The sequence below is a fragment of the Artibeus jamaicensis genome, unplaced genomic scaffold, assembly GCF_021234435.1.
Source record: "Artibeus jamaicensis isolate MK-2021 breed Jamaican fruit bat unplaced genomic scaffold, CSHL_Jam_final contig_787, whole genome shotgun sequence".
Lineage (NCBI taxonomy): Eukaryota > Metazoa > Chordata > Mammalia > Chiroptera > Phyllostomidae > Artibeus > Artibeus jamaicensis.
This window is the reverse complement of record NW_026521972.1, coordinates 6,083,512-6,099,464: the sequence shown is the minus strand read 5'-3', so window position 1 is coordinate 6,099,464 and position 15,953 is coordinate 6,083,512. Positions and strand designations below refer to the sequence as shown.

Genomic DNA, 15,953 nt, shown 5'->3' with positions numbered 1-15,953 from the left:
TCATGAGTTTGACTACTTCAGATTCCACAGGTAAGTGAGATCATACACTATTTGTCCCCCAGCATGTTTATGTTACTTAGCATAATGCCCTGCAGGTTGATCCACGTTGTTGCAAATAGTCTGTTATGCATGTATAAAGACATCATATATATATATCTTCTTATTCATTCATCCACTATCCACTGACTGACGTTGAAGTTGCTCCCACCCCTTGGTTAATGTGAAGGATGCTGACACTGACATGGGCTATCTTTTCGAGATCCTGCTTTCATTTCCTTTGGAAGAATACCCAGAAGTGAGATCGCTGGATCATAAGATAGTTCTACTTTTAATTTTTTTGAGGAATCTCCATGCTGTTTCTCAAAGTGGCTGTAGTGATGTATATAACCACCAACTGTGTACAAGTGTTCGCTTTTTACCACATCCTCACCAAAACTTACCTATCATATTTCTGATAACAGACATCCGAACAGGTATGAGGTGATACTGTGATTGTGATTTGCATTTCCCCAATGATTAGTGAAGTTGGGCATCTTCTCATATACCTGTTGGTAATTTGTATGTCCTCCCTGGAGAAATGTCTATTTAAGTCCTTTGCCCATATTTAATTGGATTTTTTGGGGGGGCTATTGAGTTGTAGGAGTTCCTTATGTATTTTGGATATTAACTCTGTATCAGATAGATGGCAAATATTTTCTCCCATTCTGTAGGTTGCCTTTTTTCTCTGTTGATTGGTCCTTTGCTATGTAGAATCTTTTTAGTTTGATGCACCCATTTTCCTACTTTTGTTCTAGTTTCCTCCATTTTTGATGTCATATCTAAAAAAAAATCACTTCCCAGAGCAGTATCCTGAAGTTATTTTACTCTTTTTCTTTGAGTAGTTTTACGGTTTCAAGTCTTAAGTCTTTCATTCATTTTGACTTGGTTTTTGTTATGAGTATCAGAGAAGGGTCTAATTTCATTCTTCTGTATGTGGATATGCAGTCTTCCCAATACCATTTACTGAAGACAATATCCCGTCCACATGTGTGTTCTTGGTCCCTCTGTCAAAGATTAACTTACTGTAGGTGCCTGGATATTTTTCTGGGCTCTCTATTCTGTTCCAATGGTCTATATGTCAGTACTATACTGTTTTGATTACTGTAAATTTATAATAATTTTTATATCAGGAAATGTGGATACCACCAGCCTTACTCTCCTTTTTCAGAACTGCTTTGATTATCCAGGGTCTTTTGGGTTCCATATAAATCTTAGGACTGTCTTTTCATTTCTTTGAAAAGTGTCATTGGATTTTGATAGGGAATCCACTGAATTTGCATAGTGTGGGTATTTTAATAATATTAATTCTTCTAATTAATATTAATATTTTAAGTGTCCAATGTACAAAGTAATGTTTTCATTAATACTATTAATCCTTCTAATCCATGAACACCGATGCTTTTGATTTATGCCTTAATTTCCTTCATTAATGTTTTTAAATTTCAAATGTACAAAGTACAATGTACTTTCCTTTAGTTAAGTTTATTCCTAAGAATTTTTTTCTTGCTGTTATTGAAAATAGGACTTTTTAAATTTCCTTTTTTGATAGCTTGTTGTTTGTATATAGAAACATGATTGATTTTTGTATGCTGATTTTGTATCCTACAACTTTGCTGAATTTATTAGTTCTAACAGTTTTGTTGTTGTTTGGTCCTTATTTGCTTTATATATTTAGGTGTCCTGATGTTGAGCGTATATATACTTATATTTGTTATATCTTCTTATTGAATTGACCCTTTTATCATTACGTAATGACCTTTTCTGCCTCTAGAGACAGTTTTGGACTAAAAAGTCTATTTCGTCTGCTATAAGTATAGACACCCTGCTTTCTTTTGGTTACCATTTGTATGAACTATCTTTTTTCCATCCCTTCACTTTCTTTTAATTATTTTTATATTTTTATTTTTATTGTATTTTTTCCATTACCATTTATCCCCCTTCTATCCCCTTCCTCACCTCACAATCACCACACTGTTGTCCATGCCCATGAGTCCTTTTTCCTTTTTTGTTCAATCCCTCCATTTCCTAACCACTTCCTCCAGAGCTGTCAGTCTGCTATCCATGAGTCTGCCTCTATTTTGCTTGTTCAGTTTGTACATTAAATTCTACGTATGAGTGAAATCATATGGTATTTGTCTTTCTCTGATTGGCCTATTTCACTGGCATAATGTTCTCCAGATCCAAACATGCTGCTGCAAATGGCAAAATACTCTTGTTTATGGCCAAGTAGTATTCCTTTATGTAAATATGCCATAGTTTTTTTTATCCATTCACTCCTGATGGAGATTTGGGCAGCTTCCCTATCTTGGTGGTTGTAAGTAATGCTGCAGTGAACATAGGGATGCTTCTGCTCTGCGTAATTAGTGTTTTTGGTTTCATTGCATAAATTTGCTGAAGTGGAATAGCTGGGTCATAAGGCAGTTGCCTTGTTAATTTTTTGAGGTAACTCTATACTGCTTTCCATGGTGGCTGCATGAATCTGCATTCCCACCAACAGTGCAAAAGGGACCCTTTCTCCACATCGTTTCCAGCACTTGTTTGTTGATTTATTACTGACAGCAATTCTGACAGATGTGAGGCAGTATTTCATTATGGTTTTAATTTGCACTTCTCTGATGATTAGTGACATTGAGCATCTTTTAGTATGTCCATTGGCCATCTGTATATCCTCTTTGGAGAAGTATCTATATTCAGGGCCTTTGCCCATTTTTTAATTGGACTGCTTATTGATATTGAGTTTTATGAATATTTCCAAAATGTATACAGAACCACAAAAGACTCCAAATAGCAACAGCAATCTTGAGAAAGAACAACAAAGTCTGAGGAATCACACTACCTAATATCAAATTATACTATAAGGCCATAGTAATCAAAACAGCATGGTACTGGCATGAAAACAGACACATAGATCAAAGGAACATAGTAGAGAACCCAGAAATAAACACAATTTATATTTGACAAAGAAAGCAAGCACATGCAAAGGGCTAAAGATAGTTTATTCAATAATTGGTGCTGGGAAAATTGGGACAGATACATGCAGAAAAATAAAATTTCTTATACCTCACACAAGAATAGAGTCAAATGCATTAAAGGCTTAAATGTTAGATCTGAAACCATAAAAATCCTAGAAGAAAACTTAGGCAGTTAAAATCCTGGACACTGCTGATAGCAATATTTGTTTCTGATATATCTCTTCAGGCAAGGGAAACAAAAGAAAAAATAAACAAACAGAACTACATCGAACTGAAAAGGTTTTGTACAACAAAGGAAACCATCAACAAAATAAAAAGGGAATGTGTTCTGAATGGGAGAATTTATTCACTGATACATCAAATAAGGGGTTAATAACCCTTCACTTTCAGCCAATGTGAAACTTAGTTTGATAGCATATTTATGGCTCTTGTTTTTAAGCCCATTCAATCACTCTCTGCCTTTTGATGGGTGAGTTTAATCCATTTACACTTAAGGCAATTGCTTTTGCTGTTGTTGTTGTTTTATTGTTTTCTGACCGTTGTTTTTGCCCTTCTCTCTGTCTTTTGCTGTCCTTTGTTATTTGATAACTTTTTGCAGTGACTTGTTTTGATCCTTTTCTCTTTATCTTTTGTGTTTCTAAGTATGTTCTTTGTAGTTAGCTTTAATCTTGAACAAAGTATCTTACAGGTATAACTTCCTATTTTAAGTTGATAACCTATCTTCAATTGCATTAAAAAACACTACAGGTAAAGCACTTTGAGAGTGCTTTATTATGCCCAATTTAAGTTTTTTAAAAATATTTTTTTAAATTTTCAATTATAGTTGACATACAATATTATATTAGTTTCAGGTGATTAGATACATGTTTGCCCTCTATGTAAGAGTAACAAGGAGCCATCATGCAGGTTCCTGTTTGTAGGACTCTTCTTTCAAAGATTTTACTGATTTATTTTTAGAGAGAGGACAAGGGAGAGTGAGTGGAATATCAATGTGCAGAGAGACACATGGGCCAGTTGTCCCTGGAGTGCCCCAACCCAGGGACCTGGCCCACAACCTGGGCATGCACCCCAGATAGGAATTGAACCTACCACCTTAGGTTTGTGGGACAAAGCCCAACTCACTGAGTGGCACCAGTCACAGTCATTTGCTGGATTTTTAATCTTTCTTGTGTTTTTGCTTTTGTTGTTTTCACTGCCTCGAAAAACCATCTCTTCCCATACTAGTCTCCCAAATGTCTAAACCACTTTAAGGAATTAGTGTAACTGTCACCACCTCCTTACATCCTTCCTAGTTCATTCTCCTTTGCTTCAAAGTGAATCCAATACAAGACCATCACAGCACCTGTGACACTTTATCACTCTTATTGTTTACATGTCTTTGCCCCTATGAGGGCAGGAACTAGAACAAATTTATCTCTGTATTCTTAGCATTAAGCCCAGCATCTAGGACATGATTATCAGACATGATTATGAAATTTAGTGAAAAAGTATCCATATGTTATAGAGAAGTATAATGAAGTATGTAGGTTTCAGCATGATTTGCTTCAAAATATACAAAAAAAAGAAGAAGAAAGAAAGAAAAGAAAAGAAAAGAAAAGAAAAGAAAAGAAAAGAAAAGAAAAGAAAAGAAAAGAAAAGAAAAGAAAAGAAAAGAAAAACAAAGTCCTGGCTGAGTAGCTCAGATGGTTAGAGTGTTGTCCCAGTACACCAAGGTTGTGGATAAAATCTCCTGTCAGGACATGTACAAAAATCAACCAATGAGTGAATAAATAAGTAAAACAACAAATCAATGTTTCTTTCTCTTTCTCTCTCTCCCCTTTCCTCTATCTAAAAATAAATAAATAAATAAATAAAAAAGCAAATGAAAAATAAAAAAGATAGATTAAACAAATTAACTGTTCAGTCTGTGTAATGAATAATTATGATTTTATAATACAATCATTTCTTTGTGTACACTTCAAAATTCCTTAATAAAAATTAAAATATTGAATATAACAGCTTCAGAATCTATTTTTATAAATATGAGCTAAATGCTAAAGTGAAAATACATGAAAAAAATTTTTTAAAGATACATTCTATCAATTATGCTATTATAGTTGTCCCCATTTTTCCCACTTTGCCCTCCTTCACCCAGTATCCCCCTTCTCTCCAGCAATCCTCCCCTTAGTTCATGTCCATGGGTCATGCATATAAGTTCTTTGGCTTCTTCATTTCCTATACTACTCTTAATATCCCCCTGCCTATTTTGTACCTACCAATTATGCTTCTTAATCTCTACACCTTCTTCCCCCCACCCCCACATTCTCCTCCTTCCCCCTCCCAGGTGATACCCTCCAAATATTCTCCATATCTTTGATTCTGTTCCTGTTCTGGTTATTTGCTTAGTCGGTTTTTTTTTTTTTTTTAATTCAGTTGTTGACAGTTGTGAATTTGTTGCCATTTTAATGTTCATAGTTTTGATCTTCTTTTTTCTTAAATAAATCACTAAACATTTCATATAGTAATGGCTTGGTGATGATGAACTCCTTTAACTTTACATTGTCTGAGAAGCACTTTATCTGGTCTTCAATTTTAAGTGATAGCTTTGCTGGGTAGAGTAATCTAGATTGTAGATCCTTGCTTGACATCACTTTGAATACTTCTTGCCAGTCCCTTCCTGTCTGCCAAGTTTCTTTTGAGAAATCAGCTGATACTCATGGGAACTCCTTTGTAGGTAACTGTCTGCTTTTCTCTTGCTGCGTTTAAGATTCTCTCTTTATCTTGAACCTTTGGCATTTTAATTACACTGTGTCTTCTTGTAGTTCTCTTGTGTCCAACCTGTTGGAGCCTCTCGGTGATTCCTGGACTTATATAACTATTTCCTTAGCCAAATTAGGGAAGTTTTCTTTCATTATTTTTTCAAGTAAGTTTTCAACTTCTTGCTCTTCTTCTTCTTCTGGCACCCCTATGATTTGGATGTTGGTATATTTGGAAATGTCCCCGAGGGTCCTTATACTAGCCTCATTTTTTAAAAATTCTTTTCTCTTCTTGTTATTCTGGTTCAATGCTTTTTTTCTAACTTATGTTCCAAATTGTTTATTTGAATCCCAGCTTCTTCCTGTCCACTGATGGTTACCTGTAGATTTTTCTTTATTTCACTTAGTGTGACCTTCATTTTTTCTTTTATATTGTTGCCATACTCAATGCGTTCTTTGAGCGGATATCACCAGTGTGTTGAACTCTGCATCTGACAGGTTAGTTATCTTCATTTCATTTAGTTCTTTTTCTGAGGTTTTGTTCTGTTCTTTCATTTGGGCCATATTTCTTTATCTCCTCAATTCAGCAGCCCCCCTATGTTTGTTTCTGTATATTAGGTAGAGCTGCTTTGACTCCCTATCTTAGTAGTATGGCCTATTGTAGAAAAGGCACCTGTAAATTGTGTGGGGCAGAGCCTTAAGTAATTGGCAGGGCAGGGCAACCTGCTCCACCTCTTTGTGGCTCTGTGTGGTGGGAGAGTTTGAAGAGGGGAAAATGCCTCTGCCTGGCTTCTGGAAGTTTGCCCAGCACTCACCCCATTTCCAGTCTCTTTACCCACTTCCTGTTTGCAACTGGCACCCTTCCAGCTCTGGCCCTGGTGGTGAATCCCAGAGAGGGTGGATTTTCATATGTTCTAAGTCCGTGTGGGCCCTTGAAGCTGAGTCTCCTGAAAACCTAACAGTTTCTTCCACTGCCCCAACCCTGACTGGTTTTTACAGCCAGAAGTTATGGGGATTTATCTTCCCAGCACTGGAATCCTGGGCTATAAGGTCCGGCCTGGGACTGGACTGACCAAGGTATACCCAAGGTATCCCTACAGATTTTCATCCACCCTTCTACCCATCTGGATGTATGTGGCTTCTTTAATCCTTGGTTGTTGGATTTCCATACAGTTCAATTTTCTGACAGTTGAGTCATTTGTTTTGAGATATAGTTGTAATTCTTTCTATGGTTACACAAGGAAGCAAAGTGTGTCTACCTATCCCTCCATCTTGACCAAAGATCAATAATAATATTTATATATAAATATTGATATTGTATTAATTATAAATAGTAATTTAGGGTGGATTCCTTTTCTCATGTACACAATGTGAAACATTTACTAAATAAGAAAGCCCAAAGTGAGTCTTTTTTGTATTCTAATGAATCTCTTCTTTTCTACAAAATATTATACTATAGTCACAACTGTTGCTAGGCCCCTGGCCTCATATAAGAACATCTGCTCTATAGGAGAATCTGCCAACAGTTTTAGTCAGACATCATGACTAAAGGCAATGAGATAACAACCATATCAAATTAATATCCATTTCTGTTGTAATATCTAACTTCCCACAAATACCAAGAAAGTACGACAGACATGGTTTTATCTAATGATCTGGTACCTGGCCTTTTTCTCTTCTAGATGCATTTTATTGACTTTTCTGTTCATACACAGGCAACACAGTGTGTAACATAATTTAATATTTTAATGACAACTGTTACCTATCTATATCTACCTATATCTATAAATAAATAAAGTTTATCTATTATAATTTGTCTACTATTAGATGGCCATGATAATACCACTCTACTCTTGTTACTATGATCCATACCACTCTTCCTGAACCTTCTGAGCCAGGACGCTGTAGCATCATTGACTTATGGTTTGCAGGCTGATAATCACAATATTACTATTTACCATAAATTACACAAACTTGGCGGCTGAACTGTCAAATGACCTAGTTTTAGCAATGCATGATTCTTCACTTCTACTTAGACTCTTCAGTTTCTTTGCTAGGGAACTCAATATGACATGTTACTATCCCTACAATGTTTCAAATTATGAATAGAAAAATTATGTGGATTAGGAAAAGGCTACCTAGAAAAAGGCCTTTTTATGCCTTTTCTTGCTGTGAATCGTGACCAAGGTGTTTAGCTTTGGCATGCCGTCTGAGGCTGTGTATTCCTGAGGTTAGACCTGTGTGAAGGTCTACGCCTGTGGATGAGGTTAAAGCTGCCCTCCCACACGTGGCACTTGTTAAATAACACTGTGATTGATGTCCGTCCATTCACATCGCTAGCTGATTAGCCCCTTACAACAAAGAGACTGTGCCTTAGTGTTCTCTGTACTTTCAGTTATTCTCAAGCACAAAAATATATGTTTACACAAATGTTTACTGAATAAAACTAAATTAAAAATGAAAAGTTCTCCCATCAATTAGCAGAAACAAATATAACAATAAAATTTTTAGAGGCCATAAACAGAATGTATTTCACAATCCTGAGAAAATTTCCATAAATTGAGTCAAAACATATAATTGACATATTAAGCTTGTTTATATCTAATTTACTGAATTAAGTTTAATATATAAATAAAATGAAGTTAAAAGTATAGAAATGAAATAAAATCTAACTATACTACAAAGTTCAATAAAACTATGAGAATAAAACTATAATAGTGCTGTATTTTCCAGTGAAATGATAACATTATTCCCAATCATAATTTTTACAGATGTAAAATTACTCATTTAAAAAAAATTCCACCAACCATAACCCCATCAATCATTCAAATGTACCTTTGTCAATGCTTAGTAAAATATCCCAAAATAGAATTATATCCTATAAATGAGGAAAAGAATTATAGTTAAGAGTAACATTAAATAGCAGGTAACCATGTATCTCTCCCTCATGTATGTGGTATACACAAGTCTATACCATGATTATAAGTATTACTCCAACTGCCATTTAGAAACCAAATTTCAAAGTTAATTTCTTGATACTCAGGAATAATACAATCGAGTTCAAACTCATTGCTTGATCTGTGGCTTTTGAGCCTGATGAGGTAAAACACTTCAAATTTACTATCTTTCTGAGTGAACTTATTAAGGAGATTATAAGATTTCTGTAAGCACAAATGGAGGAATAATCTTTGTACACCTTCCTTGTCCTAGCTGTATTATACATGATGCTATTCAATACCCGTAATAATTCACAAGGTGAATATCATCTCCACTTCACAATTAAGGAAAAAGAGGCTTTAAAACATTAATTCTGAGCTTTAATAATGAAGTGTAGAGCTAGTATATGAACATGGTCCTCCTTTAAAAGAAAGCTTTAAGATGCTCCTGTATTACTACATCACACAAACTTATATTATTACCAAAACTACAAAATGTTCACATTTTATGAGTATTTAAAGACATAATTAAAACATACTTTACCAGTAATTCAGAAACACATCTAACCATTGAGAAATATATGAAAAGAATAACAAGTGACAAAGGATTTAAATCACGCAAAAAAACATAATCAACATAATATAGAAGAAAATACTACATGCCTCGTGTTTCATTTAATACTTCTGACCTCTTCCTTTATATATTATAAATTTAATCTTCTCAAGGCCACTTTTATCTTCTCAGGATTAAGAAAGGGGATTTCAATGCCCAGCTTTGATGCAAGCCTTTCTAATTCTTGGTTTAAAAAAAAATCTCAGCAACATAAGAAGGAAAATGTGTCCACTCTCTCCTGACAGATGCAAAAATGCCCAGAGTAGTCTGTACTTAAAGATGATTATTTTTTTACAGTATTTAAAATTTTATTGGGGAGGGCTCATTTTATTTATTTTTTCACATTTAAAAAATATATTTTATTGATTATGCTATTACAGTTGTCCTATTTCCCCCCTTTAATTTTCCTCCACCCTGCACACCCCCTCCCACCCACATTTCCACTTCAGTTCATGTCCATGTGTCTTAAGTTCTTTAGCTTCTACATTTCCCATACTATTCTTGCCCTCCCTCTGTCTACCTACCATTTTTGCTACTTATTCTCTGTACCTTTTCCCCCTCTCTCCTCCTCCCACTCCCCTGTTGCTATCCCTCCATATGATCTTTATTTCTGTGGTTCTGTTCCTGTTCTAGTTGTTTGCTTAGTTTGTTTTTGTTTTAGGTGTGGTTGTTAATAATTATGAGTCATTTTACTATACATGTTTGTTATCTTTTCTTTCTTAGATAAGTCCCTTTAACATTTCATATAATAAGGACTTGGTGATGATGAATGCCTTTAACTTGACCTTACCTAAGAAGCACTTTATCTGCCCTTCCATTCTAAATGATAGCTTTGCTAGATAGAGCAATCTTAGATGTAGGTCCTTGCCTTTCATGACTTGGAATACTTCTTTCCAGCCCCTTCTTGCCTATAAGGCCTTTTTTGAGAAGTCAGCTGATAGTCTGATGGAAACTCCTTTGTAGGTGACTGTCCACTCGTTTCTTGATGCTTCTAGGATTCTCTCCTTCATTTTCATCTTGGGTAATGTAATTATGATGTGCCTTGGTGTGTTCCTCCTTGGATCCAACTTCTTTGAGACTCTATGAGCTTCCTGGACTTAGTCTATTTCCCTTGCCAGATTGGGGAAGTTCTCCTTTATTATTTGTTCAAATAAATTTGCCACTTGTTGCTCTTCCTCTTCCCCTTCTGATAGATGTTGGAACGTTTAAGGATGTTCCTAAGCCTCTCCTCATTTTTTTGAATTCTTGTTTCTTCATTTTTTTGTTTGGTTGTTTCTTTCTTCCTTTTGGTCCACTCCATTGATTTGAGTCCCAGTGTTCTTTCCATCACTATTGGTTCCCTGTGAATTTTCCTTCATTTCACTTAGTGTAGCCTTCATTTTTTCATCTAATTTGTGACCAAATTCAACCAATTCTGTGAGTATCCTGATCACCAGTGCTTTAAAATGTACATCTGATAAGTTGGCTATCTCTTGGTCACTTAGTTGTGTTTGCTCTGGAGCTTTGATTTGTCCTTCCGTTTGGGCCTTTGTGTTTTGGGTTTGTTTTTTTTTTTTGTCTTGTGGTGCCCATTATGTATGAGGGGCGGAGCCTTAAGTGTTCACCAGGGCGAGGCAACCCAGTGGCTGGGTTGTGACTCCGTATGTGGGGGCGGGGTCTGATATTCTGATAGCAGTAAATTGTGAACATTTTGAAAGAAATGGCTCTTATTCTTCTGTTCAATATTCTTGTAACAGTTTTTATGTAAATAAATCTTGTAACACACAGATTTACAACCATCCAGAAACTGTAGCCATGCTATGGGAAAGTGAATCTTTAACTTCTAGATCCAGGAAAATAGTCTAATTCTGACCAGTGACCATAATTTTTTATTTGTTGCTTTGGTAATATTGTTTTAATTAAAATCACCCTAAAGGCATTAAAAACAACTGTAAGGTTTCTTTGCAAAATTTGGAGGATCAGCGATACTTTCCTATGACAGAAGCATGATAAAACAATAACTTGTAGGTTCTTTTTCATACTAAAATGTTTGAGAGTCTTCGTTTCCTTTAAATTATCAAAAGTAAAATAAATGATACATTCAAACTGAATTCTTCAGATGAAAATATCTCTCTGATTAAATTAAAACTGATTTCATAATTGTTTTTAAGATAGTTTAGACAAACTACCAAGATTATTTGCAAAAGAAAAATTAAAGTATCTTCTTAATCTTTCAGTTGCAAAGTAATATCCAGAAATCTTTGTTTGTCTCTTGATATTTTTCTCCCTGCTTATAGAAAAAAAGGGCTACAGAAGGTGTTAATCTGCCCCTAAATGAGTGATACTCCATAGGACAAACTCATAAATATTTGAGAAATAGAAGAAACAAAATATGAACATAATTCTTTTCATTAAGATACATATTTATGTTCCTTAATAACACTTTACTTAAAAATCATCTTTTATACTTGTCACCCTGGAAACTACATGCTAATTAAAAAAGGAACAACAGTAACTACACAGAAGTGAAGAACATCTTAACCAAATGACTAAAATTAATATCACTACTATAGGGCCAACGACAGACTTCATGTACCTCTGTATACACTATCCTGAAGACATATCATTTATGTTGTAATCCAACCACAAATGAGTAAACTCATTCTAATCACAGGGAAAACAAGCAAATTAAAATTCAGGGACATTCTATAAAATTACTAGCCTGTATTCTTCAGAAATGTCAATCAAATATGAGGCAAACACTGAAAAACTATTCTAAGTTAAAAGTGACTGAACAGACTGACAATCCAAATTCAAACATGATTCTGGATTGGATCCTCACCACGAAAACAAAAGTTGCAATAAGAGACATTATTTGGACAATTGATGAAAGTGAAATACGAGTTATAGACAAGATGAAAGCATTGTATCAATTCAAAATTTTAAATTGAAAGCTAAACTATGGTTATTTAAGAGAATATCTTTGTTATTAGGAAAGACATACTGAAGTATTAAGGAGTAAAGAAGCATGATGGATGCAAATGGTCAGGTGTTTTAAAAATAATATGTATATACAGGGAGAGGGAGAGAACTATGACATTATGACAAAAGTGGCAAAATGTTGGGAAGTAGTGAGTTTAGGAAAAGGTACATGGAAATTATTTTGTATTGTCCTTGTAACCTTTCTGAAAGTTAGAAATCATTTCAAGAAAAAAAAAGTAGTCATCCTTTAAGTAAATAACAATATGAGAAGATTTTTCACCATAAGCAATTAATTGACAAGATCAAGTGTGACAAAATGGTACGATTAGTACTAGTGCTTTGAAGAGTGACAAGTTAAAGGGCTTGTACCAGCATGTAGGTCAAGATACAGCTTTCCTCATCAAAAGAGGTCTTGCTAAAGAAAAGAACAATACTGAGCTGTGCTTAATAATATTCGGGCACAACCTGGTAACAGTTTATGCACTGGGACTTAACTTTTAGTAGTTCTGGTCTTAAAGACCATCCTTCTACAATCAATCAATCAATCAATCAATCAATAACCAGATAATTATACCTATGCATTTGAAAGGATATACACCAAATTACAATATAGCAGTTAACTCTGGGTAGCACAACTGAAGGTAATTTTTATTTTCTTCCTATATCTTGCAATGTTTCTACAATGATCCTGGACTACTTTTATAGTAAGAAAAACAAAAGTAAACTTTAAAAAAGAGAAGTGAAAGACAACTTAATAGCAGGCAAACAGGTCTATTGGAATTTGAATCATATGTTAAAACATGACACTTTGTTATATTCACATACTTCCAAAAATTTTCCAAAACAGTCTCACTTACAGCTGATCTTGAAGCTCTACAATTATGTATTCTAACTGTTCCTTTTCCAATTTATGGGCCAGATCAGAATCCTCAATCCTTTGTAGTAGTGTTTTATTTTGGGAGACGGATTCAGACAGCTGGTTCTCTCGAAGTCGTAAGAGTTCTTCAAGATAACCCTAAAAATACAGATCAGCAAGACACAGCCAACTGTAAAATTGTAATATATATTCATATCTATACTATTCATTCATATCTATACTATTACAGATTATCACTGGTTAAACAGTAAGAAAATAATTGTTTTAATTGAATACAAAAAATTAACATATGTTCATTATTTAAAGCTCTTCTCTGATTCATTATAAATTTTTGTAACTTAAGGTATAATTTAGTTAAAATATAATTTCTGAGCTCTACAACAGTGAAAAAATACATGCCTCCTAGTTTCAAAATGCAGAACTAATTACAGAATAACCAATTGAAAAACTGTTTCTATGTGGTCATTTTTTCAAAAACAGATGAACAGTTTAGCTTTAACAGATCAGTGGAAAGCAGTACGATGTTTTGGTTAGGCCTGCAGGCTTAAGGAGTGTCTAGGGTCCATGCGTTCCAGTTGTACTAGTTACCAGCTATGAATGCTTCCTTGGGCAAGTTAATCTCTCTGTGCTGTAGTTTCATCATCTGAAAGCGAGGAGAGTAAGTGTGCCTCGTTGGGAAGATTGAGCAGATCAGCATAGGTAGAATACTACCTAGTACACTGAATGCAGTGTATAATTCCTAGCTACTGTTATTATGAAACACCTAGTAGATAACGAGACTTCTTGAACTGACCCTCTATTCCATTTTTTTGTAGATAACATGGCTTTAATTCAAAATATTAATTGCTGAAGTAAAGAAATGAATATATTCATAAACTTACATATGATTAAGTGACAAATACAGCACTTAAAGGATCATGTGAGACACATTCATAGAAACAACTCTTTGTTATTTTTATTCATTTACTGTTTCTTTGTCCTCTTATTCTGCTTTCTGAGAAACTTCTTTGAATTTATCCTCCAAACACTTAAACTGAATTTTGAATTCAGGAAATCTTAATTTTAGTTTCCAATAACTCTATCATGTTCACTGATGATTCCTTTCTCATAATATCCTACTTTTTTGTTGCAATGTGCTTACAAATTCCTCTCAGGTATAATATGAATCTTTTTTTCTTAATGTATTGGTTTACTCCAATATGTTATCCTATTTGAAAGTCATTAACAAAGTATTTTAACTAATTTTTCTTCATGCTACATGTTAATAGAAGTTAATACCACTCTCCCCTCATTAAGTTTCTTTTTCAGATTTTTCCCCCAATAATCCTCAAAACTGTGTGCAGATTAAAGATTCTACTTCTTTTAATTGCAACTTTTGAAACATGTACATGCACATTAAAATATGTGATTACATTTTTCACTCTAGTACAAAGACCTCGAATGGCTTTAGCTTCAATCATCCTCTCTTACCTTTCCTAATACTGTTAGAGGTTTACTTTCCCTTGGTTTCCCAGTGGAGGGCTGCGATCAGCTTATACAGCTCTCAAGAGCTGATTATTAAACTTCAGAAAATTTCCTACGCAGTTGTCAAACACTGCTATTATTAAAAATTAAATTATATAGACAAACTTAAGTAAATTATACTAAAAACAACAAAATGACCACTCCAAACTGATCGCTACTTCAGTATTTTACCACCTTTTACTATTATCTGGGCTCTTACTATTGTATCTATCTACACAATGGTGTGCTACGGGGCATCTCTTCCCAGTTCTGCATCTAGAACTGGGCCATGATGGAATTATTTACCCCAGAGAATTGGCAAATGCCACAAATCAGGGCTTCTCTACTTCCTCTGCAAAAATCAGTTTGTTAAACATATTTCAGCACACCAATGACATCCCATATTGGCCATTAACATAGTCATTTTGTTTCATATGGCCAAGTTTTATTTACCAATTTCTGTGCTTAGTCTGTCAGTTTGCACCTCATTCCTGCCTTCTAGGTTCAGTTTGCATCTTGAATGATAGTGGGCCTAGATCTGCTGTTTCCCTGTTGGTATTAAAACACAGGTACCTAAATAAAGGGCGTGGCTCCTCCCCACACAGGGGGCTTCAGTGGCTCACCCCACGACTTACTCCTTTTGTGTTTCTGGGTTTCTATTTTTCCAGTCCTTAATGAGCTTGTATTCTTTGAGACAGTAGCTCTCAAAGTAGCTGCATGAAGCTCTTTAAAATTGTATTCTACTCAGCATTTTCATATCTTTACAATGTAAAGGCTTTCAGATTATATTAGTCTGAAATCTTGCTGGTATGAGAAGTCTTCTTTAATAGGGTATTAAATTTTCCTCCATACACATTATGTACATTTTTATAGCTATTATAAATAGGATCTTCTTCTGTGTATCTTCTAACCAGTAGCTGTTTGTCTATATAAACTTTATTCACATTTGTAAATTCACTTTGTAAGCATTTTCCTCAGTGTATTTTTTTATTCTTTCAGTACTTCTATTGTTAATTCATCAGGCTTTTCCTATATAAATTATCTATGAATAAAGACAATTTAAAAGGATGGGTAGAAGATAGAAAAGATAATACAGTAGGAAAAAAAGAGATTACAACTCCTCAAGATAATAGAGTTTATTTTCCTTTCTGTTATATACTCTACTTGGCCAAGTATAGTGCTCAACATGCAAAAGCTGCTGCTAAAATAACTGATTAAAAAAGAACAAATGAAAGGGCACAAGATGGCAGAGGTATGAATGGAAGTAACATAACCTCCTCCCAGGGCCAATCTGGAATTACAATTAAATTATGGAGA

General features: G+C 34.5%; 1 protein-coding gene across 6 annotated transcripts in view; it reads right to left on the bottom strand.

Annotated features, from left to right (window-relative positions):
- Positions 1-15,953, bottom strand: part of RUNDC3B (RUN domain containing 3B) — a 141,502-nt gene that overhangs the window by 26,524 nt on the left and 99,025 nt on the right. For all 6 annotated transcript variants that reach the window (XM_037129273.2, XM_053672811.1, XM_037129274.2 and 3 more), the window contains one exon: positions 13,114-13,271. In XM_037129273.2, the coding sequence (XP_036985168.2) occupies positions 13,114-13,271 (158 nt within the window). The remainder of the gene's footprint in view (positions 1-13,113; positions 13,272-15,953) is intronic.